The 16,773-nt window shown below is 43.4% G+C and overlaps 1 protein-coding gene across 6 annotated transcripts in view; it reads left to right on the forward strand.

Annotated features, from left to right (window-relative positions):
- Positions 1-16,773, forward strand: part of LOC101940050 (uncharacterized) — a 235,839-nt gene that overhangs the window by 144,667 nt on the left and 74,399 nt on the right. For all 6 annotated transcript variants that reach the window (XM_065565205.1, XM_065565193.1, XM_065565188.1 and 3 more), the window contains 2 exons: positions 3,484-3,564; positions 11,576-11,842. In XM_065565205.1, coding sequence (XP_065421277.1) covers positions 3,484-3,564; positions 11,576-11,842 — 348 coding nt within the window. The remainder of the gene's footprint in view (positions 1-3,483; positions 3,565-11,575; positions 11,843-16,773) is intronic.

Below are 16,773 nucleotides of genomic sequence, written 5' to 3' on the forward strand. Positions count from 1 at the left end.
CTGGAGAGGTAACATTTTTAGTACAACAGAGGAGAATGTTGTTACTGGGAGTTGGGTAAAAATGAGAACATGACCGTTTCCTCCATCTAGAATCATATATATTTTTTTAATATATTCAAATTACCGTTCAAATTACTCTATTCCTACAGACTGCTTAGCTGAGTCTGTCTATATAGGAAATATGATCCGGTTTGTCACAAAATCTGTCACTGTGTGTGAATTGAACTGCTAAATTGATTTACAGTGTTTTAGTACAACTACTCCTGGACATCTGGGGCTAGAGTTACAGAACAATTAGTGTGAAAACATCAATGGTATTTTATTTATGAAAGATTTGTGCCATGTACTGTAATTAGTCTGATCCACCCAGGATCATTTATGAAGTCCAGTTGGCAAAGCCTGTTCTCAGAATGATTTTAATCATTGTTTTTTGTAATTAACTTTGCCTGTAAATGTTTTGCAGTTAGGACAGTGTTATTTTAAATATACATTTTCAATCACATGATTTTTATACCATGGACCAAATCTAGAGGTCCCTACTTAGTCCTTGCTAACTTTACTCAATCTTTATTCAGACAGAATTCCCATTATAGTTAATAATGGGGAGTTCATCAATGGAAAACTGAGTAGAAACAGAGGGGTCAATTATGACTTAGTCACAAGCCTCTTCTATGAGAGAATACACAGTAGATCAAGAAGCAGATTGTGACATACATAACATAGATAACATATGTTATCTAGATCATAAAAGTGGCATATTGGGTGAGACCAATGGTCCATCTAGCCCAGTATCCTGTCTTCCAACAGTGGGCAATGTCAGATGCTTCAGAAGGAATGAACAGAACAGGCAATCATAGAATGATCCATCCCCTGCCACCCACTCCCAGCTTCTGGCAATCAGAGATGAGGGGGACCTAGAGCATGGGGTTGCATCGCTGATCCTCTTGGCTAATAGCCATGAACTTAACTAATTCTTTTTTGAACCATGTTAGTTTTGGCTTTCACAACATCCCCTGGCAATGAGTTCCACAGGCTGACAGTACATTGTGTGAAGAAGTACTTCCTTTGGTTTGTTTTCAACCTGCTGCCTATCAATTTCATTGGGTGACCCCTGGTTCTTGTGTTATGTGAAGGGTAAATAATACTTCCTTATTCACTTTCTTCACACCATTCACGATTTCATAGACCTCTATCATATCCCCTCTTAGTGGTCTCCTTTCCAAGATGAAGAATCCCAGTCTTTTTAATCTCTCCTCACACCAAAGCTGTTCAATACCCTTAATCATTTTTGTTGCCTTTCTTTGTATCCTTTCCAATTCTAATATGTCTTTTCTGAGATGGGGTGACCAGAACTGCATGAAGTATTCAAGATGTGGGCATATCATGGATTTATATAGTGGCATTATGATATTTTCTGTCTTATTATCTATCACTCTCCTAATGATTCCTAACATTCTGTGAGCTTTTTTGACTGTCGTTGCATATTGAGCAGATGTTTTCAGAAAACTATCCACAATGATTCCAAAATCTCTTTCGAGTGGTAACAGCTCATTTAGACCCTATCATTTTGTATTAATAATTGGGATTATGTTTCCCAATGTGCATTACTTTGCATTTATCAATATTGAATTTAATCTGCCATTTTGTCACTCAGTCACCAAGTTTTATGTGATCCCTTTGTAACTCTTCGCAGTCTGCTTTGGATTTAACTATCTTGAGTAATTGTGTATTATCTACAGATTTTACCACCTCATCGTTTACCCTGTTTTCCAGATCATTTATGAATATGTTAAATAGGACTGGGCCCAGTACTGACTCCTGGGGGACACCACTATTTACCTCTCTCCATTCTGAAAACTGAACATTTATTGCTACCCTTTGCTTTCTGTCTTTTAACCAGTTACTGATCCATGAGAAGACCTTCCCTCTTATTCCATGACTGCTTACTTTGCTTAAAAACCTTTGGTGAGGGTCCTCTTTAAAGGCTTTCTGAAATTCCAAGTACACTAGACCCATTGGTTCACCCATGCCCACATGTTTGTTGACATTCTCAAAGAATTCTAGTAGATTGGTGAGGCATGATTTCCTCTTACAAAAGCCATGTTGACTCTTCCCCAACAAATCGTGTTCATCTATGTGTTCATAATTCTGTTCTTCACTAGAGTTTCAATTAATTTGCCTGGTACTGAAGTTAGGCTTACCGGCCTATAATTGCCAGGATTACTTCTGGAGCCTTTTTTTTTAAATCGGTGTCGCATTAGCTACCCTCCAGTCATCTGGTAGAGAAACTGATTTAAATGATCAGCTACATACCACAGTTAGTAGTTCTGCAATTCCATATTTGAGTTCCTTAGAACTCTTGGGTGAATACCATCTGGTCCTGGTGACTTATTACTGTTTAATTTACCAGTTTTCCAAAACCTCTTCTATTGACAAATCTGGGACAGTTCCTCAGATTTGGCTCAGGTGTGGGAATCTCCCTCACACCCTTTTCAGTCAAGACCAATGCAAAGAATTCATTTAGCTTATCCACAATGGCCTTGTCGTCCTTGAGTGCTCCTTTAGCACCTCAATCATCCAGTGGCCCCACTGATTATTTGGTAGGCTTCCTGCTTCTGATGTACTTAAAAAAATGTTTGCTGTTAGTTTTTGAGTCTTTTGCTAGTTGCTCTTCAAAATCTTTTTTGGCCTGGCTAATTATACTTTTACATTCTAGAGAGTTCTTGGGCTACAGCATTAATTCAGAAATAGAGTGCTTTAAGATCCTTGTGTTTTTACCTGAATGAGTTGACTTAATCTACAGGGCTTTTACATGTGATGATGGTGGTGGTTTATGTATACAGCACCTAACAATTTGCTAGGGTCCTCGCATTTGCAAAGTCAAGTTAGATATCTGCCCTGAATAGCTTGTATTGTAAGAATCTACTAGACAGACCCTTCTTTCCAAACAGGGTCCCATTAAACACAAAAGGATTCTTTGCAGAAGTAAGGGTCTGCATTTGTGGATCACAGTGCTGGATTAGTCATAAGTAGGAACCCCCTACCCGCCCACAATAAAAAGGTAGACCGGAAATGTGGAAGGCATGCAAACATAAAAGCAAAGTGATTGAGAGGATGTTTGCCATACATTTTCATGAATCTGTATATTCACTTTGCCAGATAAATTAGGATAACGCATTAAAAACTATTAAATAAATACACTCCAGAGGCAGTGCATGGTTATCACAATATTTGATAATTAAGCCTTTTACTTCCTCTGATTGACAGAAAAATATGTACTCAGGATTCCATTAATCTAACAAAGTTTTATATTGAACTTTAGTTTAGAATTGGGGGGTTTTTTGGTTGCTTTGATTGGAATAATGTGGTGAAAATGCCTTTGTACTGGCTTGTGAATTATATTTATAAGCAATTTCTTGTTTAGAATCTTAGAAAAACTTTTGGTATTTCTTCAGTCTTGCTTATATTAATGATGTCTGACAGGCTTGAATGAAACTGAATCCACGCTGGAGAGTAGGGACCCTCTCTCTGTTGGACACATGAACAGGGCTCAGTTTGATACAGGTAAGCTTATGAACTTTTGAACAATTGTGTTTGTTTTCTTATTATTGTGCATAGCCTACCTTTGTAATAATACAGGATAGTGATTCATTATCAAATCACTGGCTTGTCCCCAAATAAAATGCGATGTAAGTTTCTAGTCTCTCAGTTTATAGGATCTTTTGGCTTGTGTATTTGTTTTCTGGATCTCCGAGATCTGCCATTAGTCCACATAAAGAATCTGATCCTGGGAGCGGCTGAGCACCGTAAATTCCCAGGTAACACTTACTTTTAAGGTGGTTGGTTGAATTTGTCACCTTAGTTAGTTTGTAATGAATTATTTTTTCTGTAGGAGTGTATGCATTTGTGTGCATGATCTCTCTCCCTCTCATTCTGATTTTAACTCTGGCTGTGTATATATGGCACTTCACAAACAATATTTTGATTCAGAAGTGATATGTAAGACTGTGTGTGTGTGTGTGTGTGTGTGTGTGTGTGTGTGTGTGTGTGTGTTCCTAAACCTTCTAAAACTTCAAAAATATTATTGGATAACAGCTTAAAAGTATATATTTTTCTGTTATGCAGAGACAGTAAAAGGCTGTATTATACATGGCCATTTGTATCACCATTTTAATCCAGTCATGGAAACCAGAAAAATAAGTTCTAAAATAAAGATCAACATACAACTTTGTTAAATTGACAGAAATATCATAGAATCATAGAATCATAGATTATAGGACTGGAAGGGACCTCGAGAGGTCATCGAGTCCAGTCCCCTGCCCGCATGGCAGGACCAAATACTGTCTAGACCATCCCTGATAGACATTTATCTAACCTACTCTTAAATATCTCCAGAGATGGAGATTCCACAACCTCCCTAGGCAATTTGTTCCAGTGTTTAACCACCCTGACAGTTAGGAACTTTTTCCTAATGTCCAACCTAGACCTCCCTTGCTGCAGTTTAAACCCATTGTTTCTGGTTCTATCCTTAGAGGCTAAGGTGAACAAGTTCTCTCCCTCCTCCTCATGACACCCTTTTAGATACCTGAAAACTGCTATCATGTCCCCTCTCAGTCTTCTCTTCTCCAAACTAAACAAACCCAGTTCTTTCAGCCTTCCTTCATAGGTCATGTTCTCAAGACCTTTAATCATTCTTGTTGCTCTTCTTTGGACCCTTTCCAATTTCTCCACATCTTTTTTAAAATGTGGCGCCCAGAACTGGACACAATACTCCAGCTGAGGCCTAACCAGAGCAGAGTAGAGCGGAAGAATGACTTCTCGTGTCTTGCTCACAACACACCTGTTAATGCATCCCAGAATCATGTTTGCTTTTTTTGCAACAGCATCACACTGTTGACTCATAGCATCACACTGTTGACTCATATCAGCTGTCTTCAACTTCTTCTCTGCCTAGCTGCTATTAGATAGGTAATTTCCTGTAGGCATCACAGTAGAAGAGGTTTTTGAGGGGGAATCAGGAGGAGGAGAGTGTATAAGTCAGTTCATGGATGCCATTCCATACATACATAGGGAAATGTGGAAGAAAGAACGAAGCGGATTGTTGGAGATGCAGACAAATAGAGACCAAGGCTGGCATTGTTGGTAGAACCGAGGGCAGGGGAGCAACACAAGTAGAGAGGAGAGGAGACAAGCAGGGAATGGGAGAGATTCAGAGGGCCCTGAAGGTGATGACACAAACCTTGAACTTGGTGTGGTGGAAATGGGGGTGCCAGTGGAAAGATTAAAACAAGGGCTGACCTGGCCAGAACGATGGGAAAGGAAGATGATCCTAGCAGCTGGTAAGATCTTAAACTTCTTAGACTTGCTTACACCAGCTTTGCTGATGTATAAGGAAGTGCAAGTTGGTGTCACTAAGGCTATGTCTATGCTGCAAGTTACGGGTATGATTCCCAGCTCATGGAGACCAGGTCTAGGCTATAAACTTACATCGGTATGACTGTACTTTCATTTATACTTCCCTATAGTCCCTCAGTGTGTAAGTTACACTAACTTCAACACCGTTAAGCATTAGCAGAGCAGGTATAAGTAGGCTTATGGGAGTTGGCCTGAGTATAGGTTGCTTATGGAGGTCTGATTTCAACCACTTTAAACTTCACCTCTGAATTTAGCCCAGTGTATCTAATAATACTGCTCATTAATCCCTGTCCATATACTTCAATGTATTTTCTTAGCAATTGGATACCCCCTTTTAGCAAAATTGTCTACAGCATTGTCTTATGAATTGTTTCTGAAGCCAGTGGAGTTGCTCCTCATTTCCACCTGTGTAAATCAGAGCAGAATTTGGTCTCTTAAGAAAATCTTTCTGAAGCTTAATTTTTGTCCCGTGGTAAAAACAGCATAGAATGTGGTGGTAGGCTTGCTTAATACAGACTTCTCTGAGCTCTGGAATTACTAAGGGGGTTGCTTAAAAGAGTTGAGATATTAGCAGTATGTACCCATTGTGTTCTAGTTTTTTTCTGAACCAGAAAATGCATTTCTATTGCAGTGTGGATATAGTTTCAGTTGAGATAAAACAAACTTCTGCTGGGTCTTTTTGACATTAAGCTGTTGCTGAAGACGTTAAAGCAAAAGTAAATGTACTAATCATCGGTAACAAAGCAGCCTAATCCATGCTGACCTACAATTTGTTTAGTATCCTTTGGAGCAACAGAGAGATTAAAGTGTATATAAAAAAGAGGTAAACAGTGGGTCAGAGATTAGAAGTGAAAAAGGAAAAGGCTGGCTTCCCCTGGACCACACACTGATAGTAGACCTTCCTTCAGTGATTGTTAGAAAATGTTTCATGTGTCTTTTCCCCCCAAAAAACCTTAGAAAACAGAAGGTTTGATTGGCACTTGTCATGGCTGATAGAGAGAGGAAGATGCTTTGGTAAAAAGGAGAGGGAGGCAGCCGTGTCAAAAGCAGCAGCAGTCAAAGGACGATTCCGCCTTTCTGTGGTTTTGTCTTTCTCAAAATTATTCAAATCTGGGTGGCATCTGAGGATAACTGGCATTTTGACACAGCTTAAAGGATTGTCTCACTAACTCTATTGAACTGAGGCTGCCATCCTTTTTAAAAAATGTATAAAGAGAGATCTTCCATAATCTGATATGTATACAAATGAAAGGCAGCTTGATACCAGAGGTCTTTCAATATTTTTTTTTGTGGGGGGGGAGGGGGAAGGGGACAATTTTATCCATTTCTTGACTGATTATCATTTTTATCTGTGTACGAGAATGCTACTTATTGGTTTAAAAAGGTTTTATTTTATTTTCTTTTGAATATCCATAGTTGCTTGAATTGCATCTGGTGGTTACAAATTCAAATCAAGTCAGTTGGATTAGAATCAACAAATGTAGGGAATTTCCTGTCAAGGAGGTTCCTCGCCAACTAGGAATCTCTTCTATTGATGGCCTTCCTGCTAATGGATTTTTCTTTTACTGGCAATTTTCTCTCTCTCTCTCTCTCTCTCTTCCCAGAAAGGCATCATGGCTCTCTTCAGCCCATTGTCACAACCGCACTGGCTGGCATAAATGGACTCCATAGCGTTACTAACTCTGTCATTCTGAGCTGCCATTATACTTGTTGGTCTCCTCTTCATTTAACTTTGCTCCAGCTGGGGCCAAACCCACCTCACCATATTCACATGTGTAGCACCATTGAAATAAAGGGAACTACTTAAATGAGTAATGTTAGCAGGATTTGATCTCCACTGGTGTTCTATATATAACCTATTGAGTTCACCCAAATGGACCCCAGATTTCCCCCTCAGTAACAGGTCCAGCAGGAAAAATATCTTGTCTTCCCTACTTCTTGCACTGATGTGTTTATTTTATACTGTTAGTAGAACAAACTAAACATGGGCCTCTCCATCCCCACTGTTACTTTATAGTTTGTTACTGGCAGCAAGTATAATAAAGAAACATAAATATTTCAAAGCACAGGGGGAAAAATCACTCAGGCCAGCATCATGGGTCGGAGTCCTTACTTGTGGGCTGTCTGGCTGATCTCTGAGCTCCCTTCTCCCTACCCAGTAAAGGTCAGCCAGTTATATGGTTCCTAATTGGCATATTAACAATACCTAATTGCCAAATAACCTACTTGTTTAACCCTCGCTGGTTCTGGATAAAATCCTGAAATAGAGGAAGAGATAGTTGGGTTTCTTCTCAGCATCCATTTGGGGGAGGGGGCATGATAGGTCCAGAAGAATGATTCCCCAGGGTCTCTGTGGGCCAGTACACCCTGTCACACGTCACTATTCAAGTCCTGTGGCTGGTCTCTCTCTTCTGTTTAGCTCATCGAACTCTGTGTTGAGCTGAGCTATATTAGCAAAGAAAATGGATATGTCTTCAGTGGAAAAAACCTGAATACCGAAAGAATACGGGAGAATGCCAGTATGGCTGTGTCCTCAAAAGTAGAACCTCTAAAATTGTCACAGGGATTTGGCATATTCTGTTGCCATATTGAGGGGTTGGAGTTGTGATTCTCAGTATCTGCAGCTGATAATGTTTCTCGCTATTGTGTCATTTAAGATAACATTAATAATGAGATGTGTCAGTCCAATAGCATGGGCAAAAATAGTTCTTCTTTGAGTGATTGCTCATGTCAATTCCAAGTAGGTGTGCATGCGCTGCGTGCATGGCAGCCTGAAAAGTTCTCCAGCAATATCTGTCAGGTCGACCTGGGCCCCCTCCCCGGGGTCATGCCTTCATGACACTGAATATAGAGCCCTGCCTACCTGCTATCCCCTCAGTTCCTTCTAACTGCCAGTGACGGTTATGTCTTTAGCTCTTGCCTCAGCAAGCGTCTTTTTGCAGTGTCCACTTGTAGCTAGCCTAAGTACGGCCGGTTCAGGACAATTTGGACAGGGTTGTCACTCTGCCTCATAAGGTCCTCGACTCCCTCCTGTGGTGGCTCGTCCTGCAGGTGGTGTGTGCGTGACTTCCCTTCACCACATCTCAGCTATCCCTTTCGCTGGTGATGGACGCATCAGCCTTGAGGTGGGGTGCACATCTGGGAGTCCTTAGGACGTAAGATCTCTGGTGTCAGGCGGAGCTTGTTCTCCACATCAATGTCAGAGAGCTGAGAGCGGTCCACCTAGCATGTCAGACCTTCTGTGTCCACCTGGCAGGAAATGTGTATTGGTTATGATGGACAACACCACAGCGATATTTTATATAAATGAACAGGGGGTCCACTCTCCTCTCCCCTTTGCAAGGAAGCCCTAATGCTGTGGGACTTTTGTGTAGCTCATTTGATACACCTGGAAGCATCATACCTCCCCAGAGTACAGAACGAGTTGGCGGACTATCTCAGCAGGTCATTCCAAGGCCACGAGTGGTCCCTGCTCCCGGACGTCGCAAACTTCATCTTCCAACAGTGGGGCTTTCCCCAGATAGACCTGTTCGCCATGCAATGCAACAGGAAGTGCCAGCAGTTTTGCTCCTTCCTTAATCACAGCCTGGGCTCTATTGCGGATGTGTTCCTGCTTCCTTGGGGGGCCACCTCTTCTATGCGTTTCCTCCCATCCCTCTCGTTCACACAGCGCTCCTCAAAGTTCGGAAGGACAAGGCCTCGGTGATATCAATAGCTCCAGCCTGGCCCCGTCAACACTGGTACACATCTCTCCTCAAAATGTCCGTTGAAGCCCCAATCACCTTGCCGCTCTTCCTGGACTTGATAACACAGGGTCACGGCCATCCCCAGCACCTGAACGTGGAGTTACTGCACCTCATGGCTTGGAAGCTGCATGGCTGAACCTGACGGAGTTCGCTTGTTCGGACCCAGTCAGGCAAGTTCTCCTGGGCAGTAGGAAACCCTCCACCAGGGCTCCCTAACTGGCCAAATGAAAGACATTTTCAATCTGGTCGGCGCAGCACCATCCATCTCTGACACTCATGTCCATACCCCTTATACTGGCCTACCTTCTCCATCTCGAGCAGCAGGGGCTGTCCATGTCATCAATATAGGTTCACTTGGCCACCATTTCTGCCTTCCATCCAGGCACAGAGGGCTGGTTGGTCTTTGCTTACCCTATGGTCAGCCATTTCCTGAAAGGTCTTGACGGACTATATCCACACGTCCGACAGCTGGTCCTAGCTTGGGACCTCAATCTGGCCCTTTCCAGACTAATGGGGCCACCTTTCCTTCCTAAGGTAGTTTCCTAGTTTCACGTCAGCCAAGACATCTTTTTCCTGGTTTTCTATCCTAAGCCGCACTCAAGCAACAGGGAGCAAAAACTTCACTCATTGGTCATTTGCCGGGCATTAGCCTTCTACGTCAAGTGAACCAAACTGTTCCAGAAATCCATTCAGCTCTTTGTTGCAGTAGCGGACAGAATGAAAGGGCTTCCAGTCCTCTACCAAAGGATTTAGTCATAGATCACGTTCTGCATCTGGGAATGTTACAACCTGGCGAAGGTACCAGCCCCTTCGCTTACAGCACACTCCACCAGGGCGCAGCTTCATGAGTGGTGTTCCTGGCTGCTGGACTCAATGACCTTTCAAGGTCTCTTCTAGTTCTAGGAGATAGGATATCTCCATTAATTTATGGGGGGAGGGATAGCTCAGTGGTTTGAGCATTGGCCTGCTAAACCCAGGGTTGTGAGTTCAATCCTTAAGGGGACCATTTAGGGAACTGGGGTTTAAAAAAAAAAAACTATCTGGGGATTTGCCCTGTTTTGAGCAGGGGGGTTGGACTAGATGATCTCTTGAGGTCCCTTCCAACCCTGATATTCTAAATTGAGTCATGTTCTGACCCAAGAAGTATGCAGAGCAGCAACATGGTCCTCCATTCATACTTCCATATCACATTATACAATTACCCAGCAGGCCAGAGATGATGCAGCCTTTGGTAGAGTGGTGATCCAGTCAGCAAACATTTAAGCCCCGGCCCCACCCCCAAAATTTAGGCTTGGGTTGGAATTGACATGAGCAATCACTCGAAGAAGAAAAAACGGTTACTAACCTTCTCGTAACTGTTGTTCTTCGAGATGTGTTGCTCATGTCCATTCCAATACCTGCTGTCTTACCCCTCTGTCGGAATAGCCGGCAAGAAGGAACTGAGGGGGTGGTGGGTCAGAAGGGCCTATATTGAGCGCCATGAAGGTGTGACCCCAGGGGGCACCCAGACCGACCCGACGGATACTGCTAGGGAAAATTTTTTCCGGCTGCCATGCATGCATCACTCGCACACCTAATTGGAATGGACATGAGCAACACATCTCGAAGAACAACAGTTATGAGAAGGTTAGTAATTGTTTTATTCACAGGGTTTTCAAGAAAAGAGGTGAAGTGAGATCATTCTCAGAATCTAGAATGTAAGGTGGGCATGATAGATATGTTTATAAATGAGAAGAAATAATATACTTTCGGTCTCTTAAGATGATGTTGTTGTTTTTTATGAAAGCGGAGCAGGAATGGTTAGGCACGCATCAACTGTTACTGGTATTTGGTAAACCAGATTTTGAAGTTTTACCTGTTTTAGACACTTACACTCAGAGTATCAGTAAGGGTAAACTGGACTCGGAGCAGATCAAAACGTGTAGCTATTGATGCCTGTATTAACAATTATTCTTGAGACTTGGTGACTCATATGTAATGCTGTGTAGGTGATGTAAAATAAAAATTCTTGTGTCAACTTGTATAATGCTTCACAATAGCATGCACCCATAGGATCTGATTTTCTCCCAAAGAACTTTGCACTTCTATAATATGTACTATCTGAGGATATCAAAGTGCTTTACAAACCTTAACTACCGAAGCCTCACATTAATTTGTGAAGTAGGTATTCTCCCACTCCAAGTCACAGAAAGGTTGCAATTTCCCCAAGTTCACCCAGCAAATAGATGGCAGAGCTGGGAATACAACCCAGGTTGTCTGACTTGAAATCTTGTGCTTTGAATCTTTTAGGTCACATTCCCTCTCAAAAGTGTGCTGGGAAATGGCCAAAGGAGATATACCTGGTCCCTCATCTCTTTTCCTATTCAGAACAATTCTTAATGCTATTATCTTTGTGTGTGTTAAATATCTTCCAGTACTGAAAGAACTAGCTGAAGAGTCAAATAAGGATATGGATGGCTGTTGCATTGGAGATAAGAGACCTGGAGAGTCCAGAACACCCAGTCATGCAAACAGAGGAAGACCTTCCAAACTGGACCACACCATTCTGCTGGGAATGGACCAACAACGAAAAGCTGAGGGAAGACAAGCTCAAGCCTTATACATTTACTCAAAACTCCAGGAGACTCAAATTCCTGCATTCCGAGCACCTGAGACTAGGACTATCTCCAACTTTGAAGATTGTGAGTTCTTATGTTTGAGTTTGTTTGAAGTTGTTTACTCAGTAAAAATACAGAGGTCAAAAGGGGGAGAGAATAGTACCCTTCCATAATTCTTGCTTATAAAGCACATTGTAAACCCAGTGCACCCACACTTTTCATTGTGTTGCTATAGGTCAGGCATTACCACTACTATAAAATAACTCTTACTCCCGCTGTTATTCAGATAGACAAGAATGCACTTTTAACATTTCTTTCCTCCTGTAAAGAAGTATGTCTTGTTCCTAGCAGCAGAAACTCAAAGGGCCATATTTTCAAAACTACCTGCCTGAATTACACTTGTAAAATCTCTGTATTTGTCCATAGTGCACACACAGACACCACATTTGTACATGTAAAACAAATTGTCATCATATATGCCTATTTGTGCATGTGCAATTACTCAGATATGGGCTTTGTACATATAACGGGTACATGCACAAATTTTGCATATGAAATGTAGACAGCCATGTTAAAAAACCTTGGTCCAGAGAGCTTGTTCAACATGCATTACTTCAGCTGATTGTAACTGAATGTTCGTGCCACCATGTGATTGGCAAATAAAGCACATAGAGGTCTGCTTGGGCGCAAGTAATAGGCCACAGCTTTATAAAATCAGGTAACAATTAACCAAAATGGTGGCCTGACTAAAAATTCTAAGCCCAGTGTGACAAAGCTTTCTCTCCGCCTCGGTGGGTCCCGTGCTTCCATTTAGCGGCGGGCTGGGGTATTCCTCTTTTCCCTCAGAATTTTCCCCAAGCTCTGGGTTTACTGTCCACATCCTGTTGGAGCAGGGTTCCTCCAATCCTCCCTGATGGGGGGATAGGGAGGGGAGCCTCTCAGTCCCTGGTAGCCCCTCCGGGCATGGTGGCAACAGACCAGACACCCAGTTCAGTCTCTCACCTCTGGCAGAGTCTCTTCTCTTAGCCCTCCGGGGCCCGGAAGGGCCGTCCACCCTGTTGGGCAGGGATTCTCCTGCGTGGCTTCTATCCTAATGCGCAGCACAGCTCTCCAGTAGCTCGCCTTCCCCCCTCAGCTCCTATCGCATGCGCCTATCTGGCTGAAGGGGAGGCTTTTAACAGGTTCTGGCAGGCCCTTGATTGGCCTCAGGTGTCCTAATTAACCTAGAGTAACCCCTGTTCAGCTACCAAGGGAAAAGGTCCTGCTTATCCTGGGGCTGATATACCTGTCTCCCTAGTCCCATGGCCCACCGGAGATATTAGTTGGTGGCTCCTCCACAGAGCCGTGAGCATGGGCGTTTACTTGGCACGGTTCACCCCCCTCCCTGACGCCTGGCCCTTTTGCGATGCAAGGGAGACCCTGGCGCACGTATACCTGGAGTGCACCACGTTGCAGTCCCTGTTCTGGCTCCTTCTGACCATCCTTTTACGTTTCTGGCTGCACTTTTCCCCTCACCTTTTCCTATACGCACACCCTATCCGTGGGCCCACAAAGTCTCGGGACCTCCTTGTCAATCTCCTCCTAGCGCTGGACAAAGTAGCTATCTATAAGACCAGGGAGAGGAGGTTGGCTGAGGGAGTTTCCTGCGACTGTGGGGCCTATTTCCAATCCTGCCTTTGCTCACATATCTGGGCAGTTCCTCTGAGCAGCGTCCGCTGGCTCCCTTGACACCTTTGAGGAGCAGTGGGTGCTGTCCGGGGTTCTCTGCTTGGTGTCCCCTTCAGGTTCCCTTTGTTTGACCCTTTGACCTTCACACCTGCCCTTGCTACATTTTTGGTTGTCCCCCATAATTATTTGAGTTCCTGGACCTTGTGGATCCTCTCCAAAGGCTGGGGAAGGATCTTTTAGCACTTCCTGGAACCCAATATGAGCACTCTCCTGTAGCCGTCTGGCCTGACTCCCCCACACTAGCCATTATCTACGTAATCACTGGGCTCATTGGCCCTAAGGTCACCATGATAGGCTCTGCATTTCCAGGGGAACTCAGTCTGCAAACTGAGCATCCGTGTATCTCGATTCTTTTTACAGAGCCCTCACTATAGTATCTGAGCCATGAGCTATATCAGACTACACCCACTGGCCCGCTTTCCCTGTTCATTTGGACTGGTCCAAGAATTCTGTAAAGCATCCAGCATAGCACAGATAATAATAACAAAGCTCTTAGAAATGACTGCAATGCTCGGCAGTCACCTTTTATGATTTGAATAAAGTGCTTAGGTTTGTGCTCTCCAGATATAGCGGTGGCCAGCTGGAAGTACATGGCTTTGGATGCTCCCGATATAGAATGTACCAGTGACCTAGAGATGATCCTTCTGCCTCTGCTATCCTTGATTCACCCACTAGAATATCCAGCTCCACAACATGAGAGTCAGCACAAATGCCAGGTCCTCAGCCAGCAGCGCTCTTCGTTTTGCTGCCAGTTCCTGAAAAGAGGCTGAAATGTGCTGGCAAGTTTCTGAGTCACAACCCTCAGTGAAAAGAAAGTTGTCCAAACAATGTATAATGGACTTAATCCCCACTTCCCTAATAATTGCCCTTTCAGGATAACAACAAAATTTCCAAAAGCAGCACAGGATACTACACAACTCCTGGGAATGGACTGACAAGGTTAAAATAGCCATCAGCCCTAGCAAGTAAAAGTCTCTTGAGAGCTCAAAGAGGAGGAACAAAAAAACCTCCTTTATGTGCATTCGTTAATGCCCTGACCCACCCACACACCTAGAACCTGGCTACAGCCAAATTGAAAGAAGTGTTCTTAACCAAACAGTCCCCTGGAGCAATGTCATCAGTAGTCAGACTCTGGCTCTGGGTATGACAGATGGTAGGTAATGCAGAGCTTTGGGCTGTTTTGGCACCATGCACAGAGATAGTATCTTCTGGGTCAGGTTGGATACTAAAAATAATTTAAATGGAGCCGCAGCCGTGCCCAGTTGTGCACCCTGTTCAAACCTATGGAGCATCGCCTGTGGCGCAGGGGCAAAGTCAGGATTAATGCCATTGAATATGCCCAGTTTTATAGCTGTTCCCTTTAACTTATTACATTATAATAGCCCAGGGAAAAATGCTGAGATCTGTTCTTAGGCTTGATCTACACTTAAACATTAGATTGACTTAGCTACATTGCTTAGGGCTGTGAAGAATTTTGCACCCTGAGCACCTTAGGTAGGTCGACCTAACCCCCGGTGTAGACATGGCTAAGTTGACAGAAGGATCCTTCCAGCGACTTAGCTGGAGAGGTGGATTAATTACATGGATGGAAAAACCCCTTTGATCAATGTAGGACGTGTCTATGCTACGGCACTGCAGCAGTACAGTGTCAGGGCCGGGGTGTGGGTGGCCTGGCCTACGGGTTAGTGTCAGGTGTGGGCTGAGAGTCCTGGGCCCAGGAGCCATTGACCAGGAATTAGGCTGGGTTGGGATACCAGGAGATCAGAATCGAGAGACAAATCAGAGGGCGGGAATCAAGAGTCAGTTACAAGGAATCAGGCCGAGTCAGTCTCCCAGGAGGTCAGGCTCAGAAGGCATGTACAGGTAAATACCAGACAGGCAGGGTGGAGCCCAGCTGTATGGACAACTTCCCATTTCCTCCTCTGGCTTGAATAGAGGTGTGGCTCAATTAGGAGCCTTGGAGCTCTCCCAATGAGAGCATAACGGCAGGGCTCATGCCCCTGCTGGGCTTTATGGACCCCAGTCCCAGCTGCTGGGTGGAGGATTGGAGTGTGATGACTGCCAGGACTCATGTGGACCCAGCTTCAAGACCCGCAGAGCCTGACTCACAGCTGCTGTGGGGTAGAACATACTCTTAGTCTTTACTCAGTGGCTGCTCAGACAAACTACCATTATCCCCTTCAAGGTTTTGAATCCATAGGAAGTCAGTGGGCTCCACAACTTATAGGATGTATGTACTAAAATAAGTTTCTTTGTTTTATTGACTGCTATACAGAGCTACATTTTTTTCCTGGTGAATGTGTATATTCTGCTAATGCTGTGATATGCTCCCCTTGTTGGGTAAAGAATCCGCCTCCATGAAATAATTGTTGACACCTCTCACAGCACAAGTAGCATCCCTGCAGCCCCTTCCACTATTTGTGCCTGCAGTCTGGAAGCTTCATGCTGGAAATGCCAACAAAGCAAATGATATGCTATTATACAACCACACTATGATCATTTCTGTAGAAAATGTGCCTTTAATAAGCGCATTGTAAGAAGTTCCCTTCTCTTTTGTGTGTAGTATAATGAACCTTTAGACAGAATTTTAAAGAAAACCTAACAGTCACTAAGCTCCTATTTCTATGTTTATTTATCCAGCAATTTGCATTAAGCGACAAGTGTAATTAGACTTTTCTAGATAAATGCTAAGCAAACTGGGAGTAGTTTAAAAACATAATAGGGCACCTTGCAGGGATGACCGTGGTTTGGTATATATATATTTTTTACTTTATTCAGACAAGATGTTTCCATAAGCTTCATGCTCCTGTATTTATGCAGGGATTGGCATGTCAAGACCAAGGTCCTGCTAAGTGTCTTCTGCTTGCTGTTGAATGCCCTCAGCTCCCACCGAGGTCACTAGGGCTTGTATAGACTGGACTAGATTTAAAGGTTTCTTGCTAGATAGCTTAATCTATTTCTAAAATTCAAGTCAAGACAAAGCCATTGTACTTTAACTTATGTTAAAGCCCCTGAGAGGGGGCAGGTATGACCTGACCTGCTAAAATTGAGCTAAAGGTGTCAAAGCTCCCTGCTAACCATCAGAGAACTCGCCATTGGTCTCTCCTGAAAGCAGGTCAGTTTAGGCTTTTGATTGCTCCTGAAAAGTCAGTCCTTTTTGCTGAGAGAGGTTGGAGTCATGTTAGGAGTATGTCTAGTGTCTCACATAGTTATTCTGAGGGGTTTTCAGCTGAGTTAAGCAACATTGATTGAAAGAAAAGCATCTTTTTTCCCTAGTCTACACAAGA

This window comes from Chrysemys picta, chromosome 1 (genome assembly GCF_011386835.1).
Source record: "Chrysemys picta bellii isolate R12L10 chromosome 1, ASM1138683v2, whole genome shotgun sequence".
NCBI lineage: Eukaryota > Metazoa > Chordata > Testudines > Emydidae > Chrysemys > Chrysemys picta.